Here is a 21,335-nt window from a genome sequence, read left to right on the forward strand (position 1 = left end):
TGAGAGACAAATGGTGGAAATACTGCCATAGCTTTGGCATTCTTCATGCCCGAGCATGCACTGATGGTGCTCTGCTCCCATCCATGGGGGCGCTGCTCCTGTACTTGCTCACGTGCTAGATTAACTACAGAGATCACAGGCATGAACTGAGCCAGTGGTGGTCACTGTCTTGGCCCTTGCCCTGCTTAGTAAGGCTCGGAAGGGCTCAGGCTCCATATATCCTTTCAGGTTCAACCTGTTTGGAATAGAGAGAGAAACAACTTACTGTGCACCTCTCCAACCCCAGCACATGTTAGAAGCAGCAGCTTGTGGAAGAAACACCAGCTATCTCCCACCTCCTTACAAGAAGGAACTAAGCATGGCTGCTTAGGTTTGTTTTGTTTTTTTCTTCCTTTTTGTTTCGAGACAGGTGTTGTGGAATATTAGTTTAAGATGTGTAACATTCGTTTATGCTGTGGAATATTTGTTTAATGATGCAAAGATGTAATATATTCATTTATGTTGCATTTGTTTAACTCTGTAAAGCTGTGTTACTTTGTCTGTCTAAAACATCTAATGAAGAGCTGAATGTCCAATAGCTAGGGAGGAAAAGGGATTGGCGGGGCTGCCAGGCAGAGAGAATAAATAGGAGGAGAAATCTAGGCTTGAGAGAAGAGCTAGGAACAAGAAAAGGAGAAGAGGAAGATGCCAGGGTCCAGTCTCTTGGCCACACAACCAGCCATGGAATAAGAAGGGAAGAAAGACATAGAATAAAGAATGGTAAAAGCCCAGGGGCAAAACGTAGAAGAAGAGAAATGGGTTAATTTAAGTTAGAAATGCTGACTAGAAACAAGCCAAGGTAAGGCCAAACATTCATAAGTAAGAATAAGTCTCCATGTATTTATTTGGAAGCTGAGTGGTGGGGACCACAATCACAAACAGGGTCTTACTGTATAGCCCTGGATGGCCTGGAACTCACTATATAGAACAGGCTGGCCTTGACCTCTATAGATATTTCCAATTCCTGCCTTCAGAATAGTGGGTATGTACTACCATACCCATCTCAGGTTTTTTAATTGCTTTATTTTCTTTTTAATTTCTTTTCCTTGCTATTTCCCATACCTTAATTATACATACCTCTACTCTCTTGCCAAATTTCATGCTATTTTTCCCTTACTCATAATCCCCACTTTACTACTATTTTACCTGAATTACATTATAATATCCCAATTTATCCTATATATTACTTCATTTGTCCTTTTATATTCTTCTTTGGGATATAGTTCTTACTTCCTTTTTTTATATTTTACTATATTTATTATGTATACAGCATGTATGGCTGCAGGCCAGAAGAGGGCACCAGATCCCATTACAGATGGTTGTGAGCCACCATGTGGTTGCTGGGAATTGAACTCAGGACCTCTGGAAGAGCAGTCGGTGCTCTTAACCTCTGAGCATCTCTCCAGCCCCAATTTGTACTATATTTAAATATTAGGTTAGGTATATGGTGGCATGTGCCTACAGTCTCAGCACTTAGGAAATTAATGCAGTAAGAAGACTACAAATTTGAGGCCAGGTGGGCTATATGGCAATTTAAAGCCAGCCTGGACTATGGAGAAAAACCCTATTTCAAACAAGCAAATAAAATTGATTTTGACAAAGTCACAAAGGCAATGAAGAAAGTATAACATTTTCAACAAATAGTGCTATAATTGATATCCATATGCAAAAGAATGAACTTAGATATATACCTAGTATAATATTAAAAAAAAAAAAACCCTCATCGTGAACCATAGACATCACAGCCTAAAACTACACAACTTCTAAAAGAAAACATAGGATACAAGGACATAAAATGTTTCAAGATCTAACACCAAAAGCACAATCCAAAAGAGGAAAACTTTGTTGAGACTCACTCACTTCCAAAGATTTTTTTTTTTGGTGGGGGAGGGGGTTCAAGACAGGGTTTCACTGTGTAGCTTTGCACCTTTCCTGGAACTCACTCTGTAGCCCAGGCTGTCCTCGAACTCACAGAGATCTGCCTGCCTCTGCCTCCCGAGTGCTGGGATTAAAGGCGTGCACCATCACAGCCCGACCCAAAGATATTTACAATCTTGAGGATATTTTCTGAGAAAGAGCTAGTATCTAAAATATGTAAAGAACCTTTTAAACACAATAAAAGAAAACAATCTAAACTGGGTATAGTGTGGCACAAACTCTAATCCCAGCACCAGGGAGGCAGAGACAGGAGTGTAAGTTGAAGGGCAGCCTGAGCTATATATGAAGTTAAGTGAGTGACTAGGACCAACCAAATATCAGATCAAGCCTCATGGGCCATTGTAGCCCACACTCATGGTATAAATTTAAGCAGTTCTGAACAACAAAAATGCAAAATGTTACAATGCCCCTCCAAGTATCAATATAAATGCTGCTTCTTCAAAAACTGTTCTTGACAATGATCTAAATTGTATCCTGCTGCAATTTCTTTTATATCTTTTACTATTACTACCATTTCCAAACCCACAACCATTGACAAATAGAGTTGGCAGTTTTCCTCACTTATACATACCATGTATTATGGGTGGGACAATGATTATAATGACTAAGAACTTTTACTTGTATATTTGTTTTTCTTTGAAGTATAAACCTCTAGGGCTTCCATGACGATAAGCTCCTAGACAGCAGGCACTGTGCATTCCTGTATTTACAATCTGACTTCTGGCCACAGTGCCTGGACCATAGTAACTAGACAGGACGCTGAATTAACAACAAACAAATGAGAACACAGATATCACTAACTATCCCTTGAGGGCCTGACCTGAATGAGCTCACAGAGTTTCATGACAGAGGCTACATTTATTTCCCATGTAAATTTCTAAATATGACTTAAACCCCTTATAATTGCTTCTCTATTACCGCTGTTACTGTTGCTTTTTACCAGTGTTTCTCAACTAGGTATCAAGGATGTTTGGATGCAAGAATGCATTGTACACACTAATTAGATCACTGTAGAATGCTTAGGATTCCTATACCTGAACTCCTTATGGGTAGATGTTCATTGTTATGACCTTCACTCTCATTTCTAAATGTCCCTTCCCCAGAGGAAAGAGGACTAATACAACTGTCCAGCTGGGAATAATTGCTTTAAAGAGGAGAGCTAGCAAGAAATAAACACCAATCAACTTAAAAACTATGACTCCAATAGCATCTTATTGAGTCCCCCAAACCTGTGTTAACAGAAATTTCTAAGTACAGGAAAATAAATGCACAACTTTAAAAGTAGAAGAAAGGGCCAGGCGGTGGTGGCACACACCTTTAATCCCAGCACTGGGGAGGCAGAGACAGGCAGATCTCTGTGAGTTCCAGGCCAGCCTGGTCTACAGAGCGAGATCCAGGAAAGGGGCAAAGCTACACAGAGAAACCCTGTCTCAAAAAAAAAAAAAAAGTAGAAGAAAGGAGCACAGTAGACAGGAGTTTATACCTCTTAGCCACATCGCTGGGTTTCTCTCCTGCTTTGTTGGTAATATTACTGTTGGCTCCCATTTCAATTAACCACTGCAAACACTCTATGTGGCCTTGTCCAGCAGCTTTTTAAAAAGAAAAAACAAGGAACACATGTAGAAAAAGGAGTTATTGCAAACAGTTTTCTGAAATGTTGACTGTGTAGTAACTAACAGAAGTAGGCTATGCAAATGTTTTCTTTTCCACTTGTGCATTTATTAGACATTTAATCAAATATCGGCTGTGTTTAGGTCCTATCCAAATAATTTTGGATACAGATATAAAACTTGGAGCTCAAACTTCAAACACGCAAATCATAGATTTGAAACTAGAATCCAGTCTTTCTACTAACCCTTACCCAAGTGCTATGTCATACTGCATAGCTTCTAAGCAGTCTTCTGTCATACACCAATGAGAGTACATTCCAATCACAAGGACCTCAGAGACAGCAAAAATTATATTCTATGCCTACTTATTGCATATGAAAATCACACATGAAAGAAATCTTTTCTCAAAAATTTTACATGTTTTTATTGACTTTGTGTCTGTATCTGCACACATTGTGCATGAACAGTGTGAAAGTGGAGGTCAGAGGACAACTTTCAGGTGCATCTACCATGTAGATTCTGGGGATCGAACTCACATCATTAGGTTTGGCAGCAAGCACCTTTACCCACTGAACCATATCACTGGCACCCCACCCCACCAAATCTTGCTCTAGGTAGGTAGGTAGGTAGGTAGGTAGGTAGGGTAGGTAGGTAGGTAGGTAGACAGACAGACAGTGTTTCAGTAATCATTAAATGTAGTGAGAGATAGACACTGTTAAGTGTTATAAATATGTGATAGTGTTACTAAGTCCCCATAAACATAGGATCACTTTGATGACTAGCAACTTGTTCTGTTCCTCAATTCCTACTCTCTTTCCTCATCTCTCTCTCTCCTATTCAAAACTAGCTGATAAAAAATATAACAGGACTGGCCCAAGCTCTATAAGTAAACACTCATTAGACAAAAACAGTAACATATTCTATTCTTAAATGTAATCAAAAAATCATATTTAAGATCATGAATAATGGTATGGTTTAAAATAATTAGTTGAGCCCAACATTTCCATTCTATGACAGGAAAGAGGAAGGATAAATAATTTATCTAAAATGGAATATAAGAAAAAGATTATGAGCTGGAGAGATGGCTCAGCCATTAAGAGCATTTGTTCTTACAGGAGAACCTGAGTGCAGTTCCCAGCACTCACATGGCAGCTCACAACTGTAACTCCAGTCCCAGGGGATCTGATTCCCTCTTCAAGTTTGTTCAGGTACCAGGCATGCACATGGTGCATATCCATACATGCAGGCAAACACTCATATACATAAAATAAAATAAATATTTTTAAAGGAAAAAAAAGAGGAGGGCGTGGTGGCACATACCTTTAATCCTAGCACCCAGAACAGAAACAGAGTCAGACAGATCTCTGAGTTTGAGGCCAGCCTACTTTACAAACATGGACAGGGATATACAGCAAGACCCTGTTCCCAAAATAAAATTAAAAATAAAAGAGGAAAAATAACATAAATCTTCCAAGTGGTGGTGGCACATGCCTTTAATCCCAGCACTCAGGAGGCAGAGGCAGGTGAACCTCTGTGAGATTGAGGCCAGCCTGATCTAAAGAGCTAGTTCCAGGACAGTCAGACCTACACAAAGAAACCTGTCTCAAAAAACCAAATAAATGAATATATATAATGTAAGTTTTTAAATAAATATTGTTGTAAGAAGTTTCCTTAGCAGTGCATTTCACATGTCACTATAAGAGCAATGTCACTGAGAAACGTGACTGACATTACCAGCAAAGGTATACATTTCTGGCATCATAAAAGGCCCTTGAATTAGAAATCAGGCACTGTATATTTCATATAACATTCACTAGTGTCCACTAGGATAGATTTTCTGATCAATAACTACTTTAAAAGATGAATAACTCATGAAAAATTGTATGAAGCAAGCTCACCTTTATGCATAGGAGTCGATCCATTATCATCACGTTCATTCAAATTGATTACTCCATCTCCGATCAAGTTCTTCAGCATTTCTAAGTCACCTTTAAAGGCAGCCACATGGCCTGGAAAAGCTAAATCTGAATAAAAAGTCAGCATTTTAGTAAACATGAGCATGTGTTCTTTTCCCTACCTCAAGCTGTTATACAATTCAGGTTTCAATATTATCCTAAGTATGAAGCTACTCAGGTGAGTTCAACTGACACACTGACAAATAAAAAGAATTACAAAATACAACAGTACTAATTGCAACACTATCTAAAACAAGTTAACTACAAACTATAACAATAAATTTAAAAGTTTTCGCTCTTTGAAAACAAAAAGACTGTGAATGGGAGAAAATATTTGCAATTTACATCTAATATATTATGTTCAGAATACGCAAAAAAGTCTCTTGAGCATTCAATAATTAGAATAGGCTTATCTTGACAATGTCGAAAACTAAACAGACACTTCACTACAGAAGTGATACGAATGGCCGATCCAGGAAAAGATGCTGCTCAAGGGAACACCACACACCCATTAAAATGACTACAACAGAACAGACTGTGACCTGTGTTGACACGGGTATAGAGCACTTGGGAAACCAGTGTGGAAAGTAGCTCCTTAAAACATCTGAAGTTAGATATATATCCATCATATGTTTTACTCCTAAGTACTTACCAAAGAGGGATAGAAATAGATAGCTATGTCAGTGGTTCTCAACCTGTGGGTCCTGTTGCCTTTGAGGGTTGAAGGGCCCTTTCATAAGGGTCACATATCAGATATCCTGCATATCTAATATTTACATTATGATTCATAAAAATATCAAAATTATAGTTATGAAGTAGCAGTGAAAATAATGTTATGGTTGGGGGTCACCACAACATGAGGAACTGTATTAAAGGATCACAGCATTAGGAGAATGCCTGGTCTATGTAATCATAATAGCTACTCTATTGATAAATGCCAAACTGAAATCAATCCAAATGCTCACCTCTGTTCAATTGAACATGGAATACAACAGAGCACTAAAAAGGATAAACTACAAACACACTATTCTCAAAATGACTCTCTACACAAAACTCTGAAAAAGACAAGCTACTCTGTATTAACAGAAAGCAGACCAGTGACTGCACAGGGACAGAAAAACAGGAGTGGTAAGCTGAAAGGAATCTGAACAAACCCAGGACTGATGGGAATGTCTGTATCTTGACAGTTAGGATGATGAGTGCACACACAGACCAAAGATCATAAAATCGTGTACTTGAATGCACTTTAAATTAAATAAATTAAAAACTGATGTTTAAGGATATCATAATCAAAGTGAAAGAACAATTCACTCATGAGAAAAAATTAGATCTGATAAAAATCAATAAATGATTCATACCAAGAATATAGAGAACTCAAATTACTTAGAAAAATAATGCAACTTTTAAAGAGGGAAAATACAGGTATATAACATATATGTATATATTTGTAGGAACATAAAGCACATAGCACCATGTCCCCACAAAAGCAGAACTGATAATTATGAGTTTTCACAGAATGGTCAAAACTTTAATTAAGAAGCTTCATCCAATGATCCCAGAATGCAATACAATCTTCACATTCAGTGTGGGCTATGTGAAACAAAGAAAAAAAAAATGATTCTCCAAAGAAACTCTGTGTATGTAGGGAGGCATATACAAAAATATTCATTACACATTTAAGTTTTAGCAAGAAACCATAAGCAACTTAAAGGCCAGGTAGAGAAAAGACAAGTAATATGTTGCAATAGTTTAGTTTCTTACTGTAATAAATGCACAATATTGTAGTATATATTTTGTGAATGTAATATATATACATACATATATATACATATATATATATATAAAATTATAACTAATATATAAAACTACAGATGGACCAATAAATCCCAAATAACATTTTTCCCTTGTCCTGGCTGTTATTTATGTCAACTTGATACAAGATAAAGTCATTTGAGAGAGGGAACCTCAATTGAAAAAATCTTCCATAAGATCAAACTGTGGGCAAGCCTGTAGAGCATTTTCTTAATTAGTGATTGAGGAGGGAGAGTCCAGCCCATTATGGGTGGGACCATCCCCACGCTGCTAGTCCTGGGTTCTATAAGCACTACTCCTCCACAGCCTCAGCATTAGCTCCTGACTTTAGGTTCCTACCCTGCTTAAGTTCCTGTGCTGACTTTGAAAGTGTAAGCCAAATAAGCCCTTTCTTCCCCAAGTTGCTTTTGATCATGGTGTTTGATCACAGCAATAATAACACTAAGACACCCCCTTGAGGAAAAAGAGAATGGCATTAAGGAGAAAGCTAAATGCTTCAACTCTGCAATATTTTATTCTTAAGTTCAATGTCACTGTCTTAGTCAGGGTTACTATTGTTGTGATAAAAAAAACATGACCAAAGCAACTTGGGGAGGAGAGGGTTTATTTGACTTACACTTCCATATTGTTGTTCATCATTGAAAGAAGTCAGAACAGAAACTCAAACAGGGCAGGGACCTGAAGGCAGGAGCTGATGCAGAAGCCATGGAGGGATGCGGCTTACTGGCTTGCTCCCCATGGCTTTCTCAGCCTGCTTTCTTCTAGAATCCACAACCAGCAGCCAATAGGCTGGGCCCTCCCACATCAATCACTAATTAAAAGAAAATGCCTTACAGGCTTGCCTACAGACAGATTTTATGGAGTCATTTTCTCAATTTAGACTCCCTCCTCTCTAATGACTCTAGCTTGTATAAAGCTGACATAAAAACTAGCCAACAGTTGGAAAGATGGCTCAGTGGTTAAAAGCACTGGCTGCTCTTCCAGGAGACCTGGGTTCAATTTCCAGCACCCACATGGCAGCTGATAACTGTCTATAATTCCAGATCCAGGGGAATCTGACACCCTCACACAGACATACATGCAGGCAAAACACCAATGCACATGAAATAAAAAGAAATAAAAATTATTTTAAAAAAAACTAGCCAGCAGTCACATACAGTGTCCTTTATGCCACTATGTACATGATTTGTCTAAAATGCTTCATAATAAAGAATCTGGATGGATATGGATAGCAATATATAGACTTTAATGTAACATCTGCATTACAAATTCTTCGTCTTTGGGTTCCATTTTAATATTATCATTCTCTGCTAAAATATGTGGGGTTGATTACTTACTGTCCTGATCATCTGGATTGCTTCCTTCATACTCAGCCCCCTGTATAAACTGTAAAATGTTCTGTTTCAAGAAGCGCTGAGCCAGGTCCAGTACATTCTCTCCATTATCATTAAAGGCCTTTAAAGCTTGTGCCCCACTGTTCATTCTACTCAGGAGGAATTTAAAACAATGAAGGTGGCCTTCCATGGCTGCTAAGTGAACTGCAGAGAAGACAAAAAGGATGGAGTTAATCCTGAAACAGACAATATGATAGCTCCAAGAGCTGGGTGTAGTGGCACCTGGTTATAACACAAGAACTCCTAATGGGAGAGGCAAAAGGACTCTTAATTTCCAGGCCATCTCGGGCTCTTTAGTGAGTTCCAGACCAGCTTGTGACTACATAGAGAGACACTGTCTAAAAAAAATTCTGTGAAAATAGCTTTAGTCGGGAGTAGTTTGGCACACGTTTAATCCCAGCAATTGAGAGGCAAAAGCAGGTGAGTCTCTGTGAGTTGGAGGCCAGCCTGGTTTACATAGTGAGTTCCAGGACAGCCAAAGCTGCATAATACATAGACTCTGTCTCAAAAATACCAAAAAAAAAGAAAAAGAAAAAAGAAGGAAGGAAGGAAGGAAGGAAGGAAGGAAGGAAGGAAGGAAGGAAGGAAGGAAGAAAGGAAGGAAGAAAGAATTTAAAGAGCAAAGATGAATATTTTCACCATTCTGTATTTATCACCTTCTCATAATTCATTATTCTTTATAATTAATACAAAAACTTAAGTTAAAACTCTACACTAGGGCTGGAGAGATGGCTCAGAGGTTAAGAGCACTGGCTGCTCTTCCAAAGGTCTTCAGTTCAAGTCCCAGCACCCACATGGTGGCTCACAACCATCTGTAACAAGATCTGGTGCCCTCTTCTGACCTGCATGCACACATGCAGGCAGAGCACTATATACATAATAAATAAATCAATCTAAACAAAAACAACTGTACACTAGCCAGTCATGGAGGCACAGGCCTGCAGTCCCAGCGTCGTGGAGGCACAGGTCTGCAGTCCCAGCATTGGAGAGGTGAAGGCAAGAGAACAAGTTGAAGGCAGTGTGGCTGGGGACAGTAAGACCCTGTCTCACAAAGAAAAAGGCTGCATGCTAAGCACACATTAGCAAATCCACTGTTTCCACACTAACTCCTTGAAAATAAAACAACAACACAAGTCATTTCTAAAAGCTATAAAGGACCAAAACAAACAAAAAAGAATGGCATGAACAGACAAGACATTTCAAAGAATCCTTAAAAGTATTAGATCAGATTGAGGGGCAGCCATAACCAAACCTTTTGGGGAGAGAGGGAAAAAAATCAGTTATAAAGCAATGACTCCAGAGACCAAGAAAAAGTGCAATATTTGGGCAAACTGCGACCAAAGGAAAGCAAGGTAGTGTTCAAGTGGCCACCATATCCCAAAGAGTAGTCCTACATCCAGAGGCTAGTTTGCAGGCTCATACCATGCCATCCGGGGTCATCCTGCAGCCCTATCAAAAGGTTCCCTCCTGAAAATGACCCTGCTAACCACTTACTCATCACATATGTTTTCAAATCTCACAGATTTCTAACAATATATCAGAAATAAGATTTTTTCCTCACACTTTCCTGACATTGTCTTCTACTTTTTTTTTTAATGATTTGTTCAATTTTATTTTATGTGCATTGGTGTTTTGTGTACATGTATGTCTGTGTAAGGGTGTCAGATCCTCTGGAGATGGAGTTACAGGCTGTTGTGTGCTGTGTGATGTCTTTCTGTATGCTATGAATATGTGTTGCTATGATTGGTTAATAAATAAAGCTGTTTTGGCCTATGGCAAGGCAGCTTATAGGCAGGCAGGAAATTCAAGACAGAGACAAGAAAAGGGGAGGGAAAGGAAAGAGATGCCAGCTGCCACCAGAAGAAGCAAGGTATGAAAGAACTGGTAAAGCTATGAAACACATGGCAAAACATAGATGAACAGAAATGGGTTAATTTAAGAGGAAAGAGCTTGCTAGCAAGAGGCCTGCCATAGGCCATGCAGTTACTAAGTAATAGAAGCCTCTGTGTGTTTACTTGGGACCCAGCAGCTGCAAGACATGGGTGGGAGAGATTCATCCTGACTGGGGGGCCAGGCAGGACAGGAAAAACTTCTGGCTACAGTTGTGAGCTACCATATGGGCACTAGAAATTGAACCCAGGGCCTCTGGAGTAACAGCCAGTGGTCTTAAGTGCTGAGCCATCTCTCCAGCCTTGTCTTCTGCATCTTACCCAACAGAAAACACTTTCCTTCCTAAGTTGTCCAGGCTTTATTATTGTTGTCACTCCCCCATCGACTACATCAAAAACTCCTAGTGTCTCCCTCAGAATATGTACAGAACCCAATTTCTTCCCTGTCTCCTTCTGCTTCCATCCCACACCACCAGACATGGTTAAACCCAAACAGTAGTTTAAATTGTTGTACTGGACTTCTGTTTTCCTCTCCCCAGGCAATGGAGATTAAACCCGGGGCCTTGAGCATGCTATGCAAATGCCTGACCGCTGGGCTACATCTCCCTTTTTCTTGCATTTTATTTTGAGACAGGGTCTTGCTAACTTCTCAGTCTAGCCTCAAATTTGCAATCTTCATGCCTCAAACTATGGCATAGCTGAGATTATAAGAGGCTGCCACCTGATCTGGGTTCTCTGTTTCTTCCCTTGCCATGCCCACACCCTCACTACAGTAGATCACAAATATAACAGCCAAAATGATCCTCTAAGGCAGTGGTTCTCAACCTTCCTAATGCTGCAACCCTTTAATACTGCTCCTCATGTTGTGGTAACCCCCAATCATAAAATTACTTCATTGTTTCCTCATAACTGTACTTTTGCTACTGTTCTATATCATGACGTAAATATTTTTGGAGATAGAAGTTTGCCAAAGGGGTTGCCATCCACAGGTTGAGAACCACTGCCTAAGACATAAATTTGCTCAGTCACCCCATGCTCAAATCCTTTCAGTTACTCTTGGTACCTCTGCAACCTCATCTGTTCCTCAGGTCTTTCTTTTGTTCTGGTCACACTGATTAGCCGCTGTTATGCGAACCACCAGTCCTCTGGAGGGGAGCAGCACAGGCCTCATCACCTCTCCCTGTAACATTCTTCCTCAGACTAGCCCAAAGCTCAACTCCTTTGGTCTCCACCAACTGTTACTGCCTCAGTGAAGGCTTTCCTAACTACAACACTCCTTTAAATTTATTCCTCTAATAGTCGCCACTCCTTAGCCATATTTACCCAAACATGTATCCCTATATAAAGGTGTATGTTTGGATCATTCATTTTGATGATTATCTATCCTTCCCCCCACTACTTACTATATGAAAGCAATGACTTTGTACTTTCTACTGAGTCATCTCTAGGACATAGATACATGGGTGGTGCTCAATAAATACATACCAAATTGTTTGTAAGGGCAACTCTCTCAGAGCACAAACTCATGATATGTTATGTATCTCTCTGAGCATATCTCTTTCTCTTAATTTTCATGCTTACATCAATACTAAAAGATTGTTATTAAACCCCAAACTGGTTTCATGAAAAAGTCTTTGAGAGTATTTCTAGTCCTGTGGGCATTCTTACCCTCTATATTATAGTATTATAACAAGGATACGTGTTTAAAAACAAGTTTGATCTTTTTAATGACCAAACAGCAAAAGACCAACAAAAAATGATCAGACATATTGAAATGAAACCAACTCCTACCTTGTATTGCACATAGAAAGGTAAACATAAAGGTAAAATAATGAAACTTCTCAAACATAAAGAACGTATCTATGACAAAGAATAGGGTGAGCATTTTTAATCAAATATTAAATATTAAAAAGTACTAACCACAAAGAGAAGATATTATTAAACTGGTCTACACTGAAAGTAAACTTCTGTTCATTAAAGGATGTCTCAAAAGAGTAAAGCAGCAGTCCATAGAAAGGCAAAGGTTTGTGAAATGTAAGAAAGTAAAAAATGGCTTCCATCTAGATTCTGTGAAGAACCCTTACAACTCAGGAAGAAAAAGAAGACTCACAACATCAGAAGGATGTCTGAACTTCTACTTCACAACAGTAAATAACCAGTAGTCATTAAACATAGAAAGATATAAAATGATGTGGACTGTCAGCAGTCATGAGAAAAATACAATTTAAAACCAGCAAGAGAGCCAATAATCCTAAAATTAAAACAATTGATTAATGGCCAATGTTTTCTTCTATATTCTCATATTACCTTCTTTATTATTTTTAATTATCATTAAAATAATGGGTGCTGGGTGGGGTGGCACAAGCCTTTAATCCCAGCACTCAGGAAGCAGAGCCAGGTGGATCTCTGTGAGTTTGAGGCTACCAAGTGAGTTCTAGGAAAGGTGCAAAGCTACACAGGGAAACCCTGTCTTGAAAAACCAAAAATAACAATAATAATAATAATAATAATAATAATAATAATAATGGATTTCACAATGACTTTTTATATGAGTATTATCATAAACTGCTGATATTCACTCTCCCATTTCCCTTTTTTATTTCCCACCCCTCAAATAGCTGTCCTTCTGTCTTTATTTCATGGCTTTATATATATTTATATTTATATAAAATGCCTGAATTATATTTGTTTAAAATTATATTTATATATTTTTTTAAAAAATTATTTGTATATGTGCATGTCTCTGTGTAAGAATGTCCAGCTGGAGTTATAGGCAGTTGTAAGCTGACCAACATGGGTGCTGGGACCTAAACTCAGGTCCTCCACAAGAGTGGTAAGTGCTCTTAACTGCTGAGTCATCTCTCCAGCCCCTCTATGTGTTTTATACTGTCTTTACATATTTAATTCTATATACACTTAAATCTAAATTCTGCACATGAGAGAAATTCCCTTTGGAGCCCAGGCTGGCCTTGACCTCATTTTCCAGCCCATGCTGGTTTCAAATTCTTGGTTCTCCTTTACCTTTCAAGTGCTAGGATTGGAGGCACACAACATCACACCCAGCTGCAAAGGAAACTCTTAAATACTGCTATAGGTATAATTGGTACACCTACTTTGAAAAAGAAATACAAGCCAGGCACTCAGAATACTAATATATTATTTTATCCCAGACAGTTCAAAACTAGGGGGGCTGACTTATAAGCCAGAAGTTAGGGATTAATTGTGGAAGGGCTAAGTTAACTGGAAAGGGGATGGGAGAAAAGTTTGTGGTGCAAGTCATAGATATTAGTTTATCTGAATGGTTGCAGAGATGCATTCATTTGTGAAAATTCAATGGCACATGCATAGAATTGGTGTGCTTTTCTATATGCACATTACACTTCAAATTTGGGGGGAGTGGTGGAATGTATCTCAATGGTAGAGCTTACATCCTAGGTTCTGATCCTGAGCAACACACACACACATACACACATACACAGAGACAGAGACAGAGACAGAGAGAGATTTAATTGAACAAAAGAGTAAGTTTAAAAATAATGAGAGCAAAGTAAGATCACTTTCATATATTAAAGAAAAATGTATTCATAGCAACCAAGTCTTCACCAAAAAAAAAAAAAAAATGCTAAAAGTATATTTGATAAAGAAAGCCTGGGATAGTAGTGTAAAGGTCAGAAGGCAGACAAGACAGGGAAAGAGAAAACAGCACAAGGCAAACAATCAGGGGCCCACAGGGATCCAGAGATGGTCTAAACACAAACAATCAGGGGCCCACAGGGATCCAGAGATGGTCTAAACACAAACAATCAAGGACCCACAGAGATCCACAGATGGTCTAACACAAACAATCAGGGACCCCAGGGATCCACAGATGGTCTAAACACAAACAATCAGGGACCCACAGGGATCCACAGATGGTCCCACAAACAATCACAGATCCATGGGAATCCAGAGATGGTCTAAACAGCAAAGCAAAGTAACTGGATCAGACTCGCTCATATATCTGCCTAGATTTACTCTTCATATGAGTGCTTAAGGTTCCTTTAAGGTATAATTCAAGGATCTCTTTTTAAAATCATGCATACATGTGTATATGTGTGAATACATGCACAGGTAAGTGCAGATGACCTCACAGAGCCCAGAAGAGGGTATCATATGCCCTGGAGATGGAGGTACAGGCAGTTGTGAACCACCTGATATAGATGCTGGGAATTAAACTAGGATCCTCTGGAAGAGCAGCGAGTTATTTTAACTGCTGAGCCATCTCTCCAGCCCTCAAGAATCTTTTTTTATTTTTTATTTTTTTGGTTTTTCGAGACAGGGTTTCTCTGTAGCTTTGGAGCCTGTCCTGGACTAGCTCTGTAGACCAGGCTGGCCTCGAACTCACAGAGATCCACCTGCCTCTGCCTCCGAGTGCTGGGATTACAGGAGTGCGCCACCACCACCGCCCGGCTCAAGCATCATTTTTACTCCTGTCTCTGTGCTCTGTCTTCTGAATTTCAGTACCACTTCATGAAGAAGATAGGGTGTTTAGAATCTATGTATAACTAGCCAGTTTGCTTCAGGTTAAACCTAAACTGCAGTTAACAAAGCAGCTCATACATAAGTGTGTCCTCTTACTATCTAAATAGTAAAAGAGTTGTCGGAGTGGCAGAGAGGTGGGAAGTTTTAAATTAAAAAAAAAAAAGCACTAACCCTGGGGGATAGCCATAGCCCAGTGACCAGGCACCTGCTGAACTTGTTAAGATCCCACATGAAATCATGTGATAGTACATAGTTCCTATCGCTGATCTACTATTTTACCTTCATGAGGAAATTACAGAATGATGGGACAGTTTACATTCCTTTTTTTTTTTTTTTTTTTTTTTTGGTTTTTCCAGACAGGGTTTCTCTGTAGTTTTGGAGGCTGTCCTGGAACTCACTCTGTAGACCAGGCTAGCCTCGAACTCACAGAGATCTGCCTGCCTCTGCCTCCCGAATGCTGGGATTACAGGCGTGGGACACCACCACGTGGCTCAGTTTACATTTCTTTAATGTTGATTTTTTTTTGGTTTTTCGAGACAGGGTTTCTCTGTGTAGTTTTGCACCTTTCCTGGAACTTGCTCTGTAGACCAGGCTGGCCTCGAACTCACAGAGATCCGACTGCCTCTGCCTCCTGAATGCTGGGATTAAAGGCGTGCACAACCACCGCCCTACATTTCTTAAATATGATCAAGCATTTAAATATTTTAACAATGAAAAACTAAGGGCTGGAGAGATGGCTCAGTGGTTAAGAACACTGGCTGCTCTTCCAGAGATCCTGAGTTCAATTCCCAGCAACCACATGGTGGCTCAGAACCATTTGCAGTGGGATCTTCTGTCATGAAGATGTACAGGAAGACAGAACACTCGCACGTATAAATAAATAAATCTTTAAAAAAAAAAAAAAAAAAAGCCGGGTAGTGGTGGCCTTTAGTCCCAGCACTCACTCGGGAGGTAGAGGCAGGTGGATCTCTGTGAGTTCGAGGCCAGCCTAGACTATAGAGTGAGTTCCAGGACAGGCGCAAAGCTACACAGAGAAACTCTGTCTCGAAAAACCAAAAAAAAAAAAAAAAAAAAGAAAGAAAGAAAGAAAAGAAAAAAGAAAGAAAGAAAGACAAACTAAAGTGTTTACTTTCGTTCAATACCTGGAAGGTTTCCATTGTAGTCCACATCTTCTATGCCACACCCCCATTTGACAAGAAGCTGCAAACAGCCCAAGCGCCCATGAAACGCTGCATAATGCACAGCTCTCCACTCTCTTTTGTCAGTCACGCTGGGATCCTAGAGGCAAAATTCACAAGAGCTCAGTTTCTTGCCATTTTGTAAGAAAAGCAGTAAATCTAGAAGCTTGATTCTGCAACTGAAAATTAGAAGCTATTCTTAAAATTATATGGCAAACATTTAATATAGTAAAAACTTGACTGCATCCACTGACCTGAACACAGAAGCAATGAAATTTTCAGTGAACTGTTATAAAACAGCCTTCTAAAAAGAAAACTACTAGTCACATAAAACAATGTTTTCAAAGAAACTAAAAGTAATTGTTTCACAATCCTACTCTATAAAATAAAAAGGATGGGATGGGTAATGAATGATGCCTTATCTTTGACAACATAAAGAATTAACCAAAAGAAAAAATGTTTAATGATTTTACTTCCCAGAAAAGACTCTTACTATAATGTCTTCCATATTGGCAGTGTGTTTCTTCCCTCACCTCTCTCCTTCTGGTGGGGGAGGCAGCCTCAGGCTTGCAATCCTCTGGTCTCAACCTCCCAAATGCTCACATTACAGGCATGAGCCATCATACTCAGTAGAAGCTCTGTTCTTTACAAACAAGTTCTTTACAACCACTGAGTACTCTCAAAAATAAATACTAGGGAACCAGAGAGTTGGCTCAGCAGTTAAATATGGAGAGGACCTGTGTTTGGTTCTGAGCGACCCTATCAGTAGGCTAACATTAGCCTCTAACTATTCCAATGAGAACATGAGGTCTCAGGCCTCTGCAGGCACCTGTACTTATATACACATACCCACAAGCACATACACATAGTTTTTTTAAAAGAAAAAAAATTTTTTTCTTTTTTTGGTTTTTTGAGACAGGGTTTCTCCATGTAGTTTTGGTGCCTGTCCTAGATCTCGCTCTGTAGACCAGGCTAGCCTCAAACTCACAGAGATCCGCCTGACTCTGCATCTTGAGTGCTGAGATTAAAGGTGTGTGCCACCGCCGACTGGCCAATTTAAAAATATTTTTTGAAAAATAATGAACATCAGAATAAATAAATTAAAACCTGGAGAAATAAATCACTTCCTAAACTGGTATGTGAAATAAAGAAAATTTTTAAAGCATTTTGTAGATACACACAAATTCATAAAGACATAATCACCTGGTGAAGATTTGTTTAAAAGCTTCAGAATCTTCCCAGTTAAGCTCTGAACCAGCAGCCAAACACACACCTCTGAAATATTTTGTATTGAAATGCCCCCCCCCCCCCCCCCCCCCCCCCCCGTCTCAGTAACTTAGCCTAAGAAACGGCCTTGAGAGAGATAATTGGGAAAGTAACCTTGAGTCAAAGCAGGAGATATCAAACACCCGGCCTTGGGAGGAAAAAAACCTTGAGTCAGAACAAGATAGCTATAATTGGCTACCTAGCCTTGGAGAACAAACAGCTGCACATTTCTGAAAATTAAAGATAGCCCCCAAGTTCACCCTGGCCTTATTTGAATCAACCAATGGGAACCCTGTAACTATGCTTCTCGCTTCTGTAACCGCGCTTCTGCCCCTAGGATCCTATAAGAAGTCCCCCTTCCCCTAGGAAGGCGCGCAAGTCCTCCGAGAGACTTGTCGCCCCAGGTACCTGTGTATTCAAATAAACCCTCTTGCTGATTGCATCTGATTCGTGGTTTCGGTGTGTTCCTTGGGTTCGGGGTCTCTCCTGAGGGAAGATCTCCACTGGGGGTCTTTCAGTATTACTGTTCATTTGGGTGAGAATCAGGGAAGTATTTATCTCAATTACTGCATCCACGTTTAAAGATGGGAAAGCTAAAGGAAAAAAATTACTTCCTCCAAGTCATAGGAAGGATTTTAAAGTCAGGACGAGATAACCAGACTACCAAATCCTAGTCCATCTACACCATCACACCCCACCACTACTTAAGAGGAGTCCCTCACCACTCCACTTCGCAGCATTACTTGTAAAGTAAACGAGTGTCCGTGAGTGGCAGCAAGGTGTATAGGGGTGCACCCACGATCATCTTGAGCTGCCAGGTTGACTCCACTGATTATAAGAGCCTACAAACAGAGAAATGGGAATAGGCGCACATGAGTATAGGTGTTAAACTATGAATTCTGATACAGAGTAAAGGTATGCAATTAATTTATCTATAACAAAACTACTATATATGACCTACAGGCAAAATATGATACATTCCTTAGGTAACCCTAAAAGGGGATTGAGGTCTTCTTTAACATTGCCTGCAGGATCTAATTGGCTAGCTCTAAATTCCCGGTCAATCTTCTAAGATGGTTTTATCCAAATGTGCAACTGACAACTTCCATACAGGTCATGGACTATAGTATTTCTTCCTATATAACAGATAAAGAATTACTTTCACAAATCTATCAGTCCCAACCAAAACCCAATGACATGTTTTCTGGACATCAACAAACAGATTTTAAAGTTTATAAAGAGGCAAAAGACCCAGAATAACCAAGACAATATTAAAAAAGAAGAACAAAGTCGGAGGACTGATATTACCTAACTTCAAGACTCTCTTCAGAAATCAAGACAAACCGATATTGATCAAAGAACAAACATATTTTTGCAAGGAATTGAAGGAAACTGAAGAGAACACCTAGAAATAGATCTACATAAACAGTCAACTAAACTCTGGCAAAGGAGAAGAGTCAGTAAATACAATGAAGAAAAGACTGTCTTTTCAACATACAGGTGTTAAAACAATTGAGTATTCACATGCAAAAATACTAAACTAAGCACGAATCTTACAAACATTGAAAAAAATTAATTTGGCCAGGTATGGCGGCACATACCTTTAATCTTAGCACTTGGGAATCAGAAGCAAGAGGATCTTTGTGAGTTTGGTACAAGCCTGGTCTACACAGTGAGTTCCAGGACAGTCAGGGCTATGTAGAGAGACCTTGTCTCAAAAAAGAGAGGGAGGGAGGGAGGGAGGGAGGGAGGGAGGGAGGGAGAGAAAGAGAGGAGGGAGGGAGGGAGAGAGAAAGGAGGAGGAAGAGAAGAAAGAGAAGAAGAAAGGGGAGGGGAGGGGAAGAAAAAGAGGGAGAAAGGAACAAAGGAAGGGGAGGGGAAGGGAGGGAAAGGGGAGGGGAGAATGAAAGAGAGAGAGAAAGAAAGAGAAAAAGGAAGGAAGGAAAGAAGGAAGGAAGGAAGGAAGGAAAGAAGGAAGGAAGGAAGGAAGGAATTAATTAACTTAAAATAGATCACACATAGAAAACACAAAACTATAACACCCCTAGAGGAAAAATCTAGATGACTGGGGGCTGGGCTACAGTCTTTTAGATACAATACCAAACGTACAATCCATGAAAGAAAGAACTAATAAACTAGGCTTCCTCGAAATTAAACACCACTACTCTAAAAAGACACTGGAAAGAGAATAAAAAAGATAATTCACATACAGAGAAAATATAATTTAAAGACATATTCAATAAAAGACTATTACCCAAGATACAAAACAAATTCTTAAACAATAAGAAAAACGTTCAATTTTAACATTGTTCAGAGCTGTAGATGTATCTCAGTGGTAAACTCCTTAACTTGCAGCAGACCCTGAAATCACTCTCCTATAATACCAAAAAAAGTTCAGAGCAGACACTGACCAAAGATGATAACCATATGAAAGCTAGTCCACATCAAAGGTCACCAGAGAAACGCAAATATAAACAACAATAAAATGCCACTATCTACTTATTAGAATGGCCCAACTCCAGAACCCTGAAAGCACAAAAGCTGGCAAGGCTGAGGAACCAGAGGTTGAGTACTCTGGACAGTGGGTGTGTCTCTTAGGAAGCTAAGCATAACCTTACCATAACCCAACAATACACTCCTTGGTATTAGGTAAATACCTAATAATAAAATAGAAAACTTGGGCTCAATGAAAATCTAAAAGTAAATATTTATAAGCTTTATTTATATTGTCAGGATTGGAAACAACAAAAATATCCTTAAGTTAGTGAATACTAACATTCATACAATGAAATACCCAGCACTAAAAGAAATTAGTGATCCAGAATCAACTGACCAGGACTCTTGGGAGCTCGAAGAGATCAGGGAGCCTTAGGGGTCTGACCTAGGTCCTCTGCATATATATTATGGCTGAGTAGCTTAGTGTTCTTGTGGGCTTCCTAACAGTGGGAGTGGGGGCTGTCTCTGACTCTTTTGCCTACTTATGGGGCCCTTTTCCTCCTTCTGTGTTGCCTTGTCCAGCCTTGATGTGATGGTATGTGCCTCATCTTGTAGCTTGTTATGCCATGTTTAGCTGATATCCCTGGGAGGCCAGCTCATGCCTGAGGGGAGGTGGCAGGGGGAGGGGAGGGCTAGATAAGAGGGGAGGTGGGGTAGAGACTAGGGGAGGGGAGAGAAGGGAAACTGCAGTCAGGGTATAATATATGAGAAGAATGAAATAAAATTAGTGATCATCAGGTATGTTGGTGCCTATAATCCTAGAACTTGGGAGGCTGAGGCCTGTCTTATACATCAAGACATTATCACTAAAATAAGCAAATAAGCCAAGAACTGTGTTGTTATAAATTTGTTCAAATGCACAGTATGTACAATACCAAGAGTGAACCCCAGTGTAAATTATGGGTGTCAGGTAATTATGCTGTACCACTAGAGAGCCACTGGCTTGAGAATCAATCTAACAATTCGAAATCTGTGTATCTTCTGCTCAATTTTGCTGACCCTACAACAGCTCCGAAGATTAAAATCTATTTTTACCAATGAACTTTCAGTACCTTTTCCTTTTTTGGCACTGAGGATTAGACCCAGAGCCTTGACCATGCTACCCCTGCATTGTACCATGCAGCTACACTTGCAACTCCCTCCTAGCCAATATTTTTTTTTCTCACTCAGCATTTCCTTTTTTAATCAGTCTTTATTTACCAATACCTTAGTAAAGGATTATTCAGTTATAATTCCT

The 21,335-nt window shown here is 39.5% G+C and overlaps 1 protein-coding gene across 5 annotated transcripts in view; it reads right to left on the reverse strand.

Moving 5' to 3' along the window:
* Ankrd42 (ankyrin repeat domain 42) overlaps positions 1-21,335 on the reverse strand; it is a 45,779-nt gene that overhangs the window by 15,882 nt on the left and 8,562 nt on the right. For 4 of the 5 annotated variants that reach the window (XM_036191347.1, XM_036191328.1, XM_036191340.1 and 1 more), the window contains exons 4-8: positions 18,325-18,444; positions 16,301-16,436; positions 8,692-8,892; positions 5,486-5,611; positions 3,461-3,566 (exon numbers count right to left, since the gene is read on the reverse strand). In XM_036191347.1, coding sequence (XP_036047240.1) covers positions 3,461-3,566; positions 5,486-5,611; positions 8,692-8,892; positions 16,301-16,436; positions 18,325-18,444 — 689 coding nt within the window. The remainder of the gene's footprint in view (positions 1-3,460; positions 3,567-5,485; positions 5,612-8,691; positions 8,893-16,300; positions 16,437-18,324; positions 18,445-21,335) is intronic. The other variant, XM_036191334.1, reaches the window with a different exon arrangement.

The sequence above is a fragment of the Onychomys torridus genome, chromosome 1 (genome assembly GCF_903995425.1).
Source record: "Onychomys torridus chromosome 1, mOncTor1.1, whole genome shotgun sequence".
Taxonomy (NCBI): domain Eukaryota; kingdom Metazoa; phylum Chordata; class Mammalia; order Rodentia; family Cricetidae; genus Onychomys; species Onychomys torridus.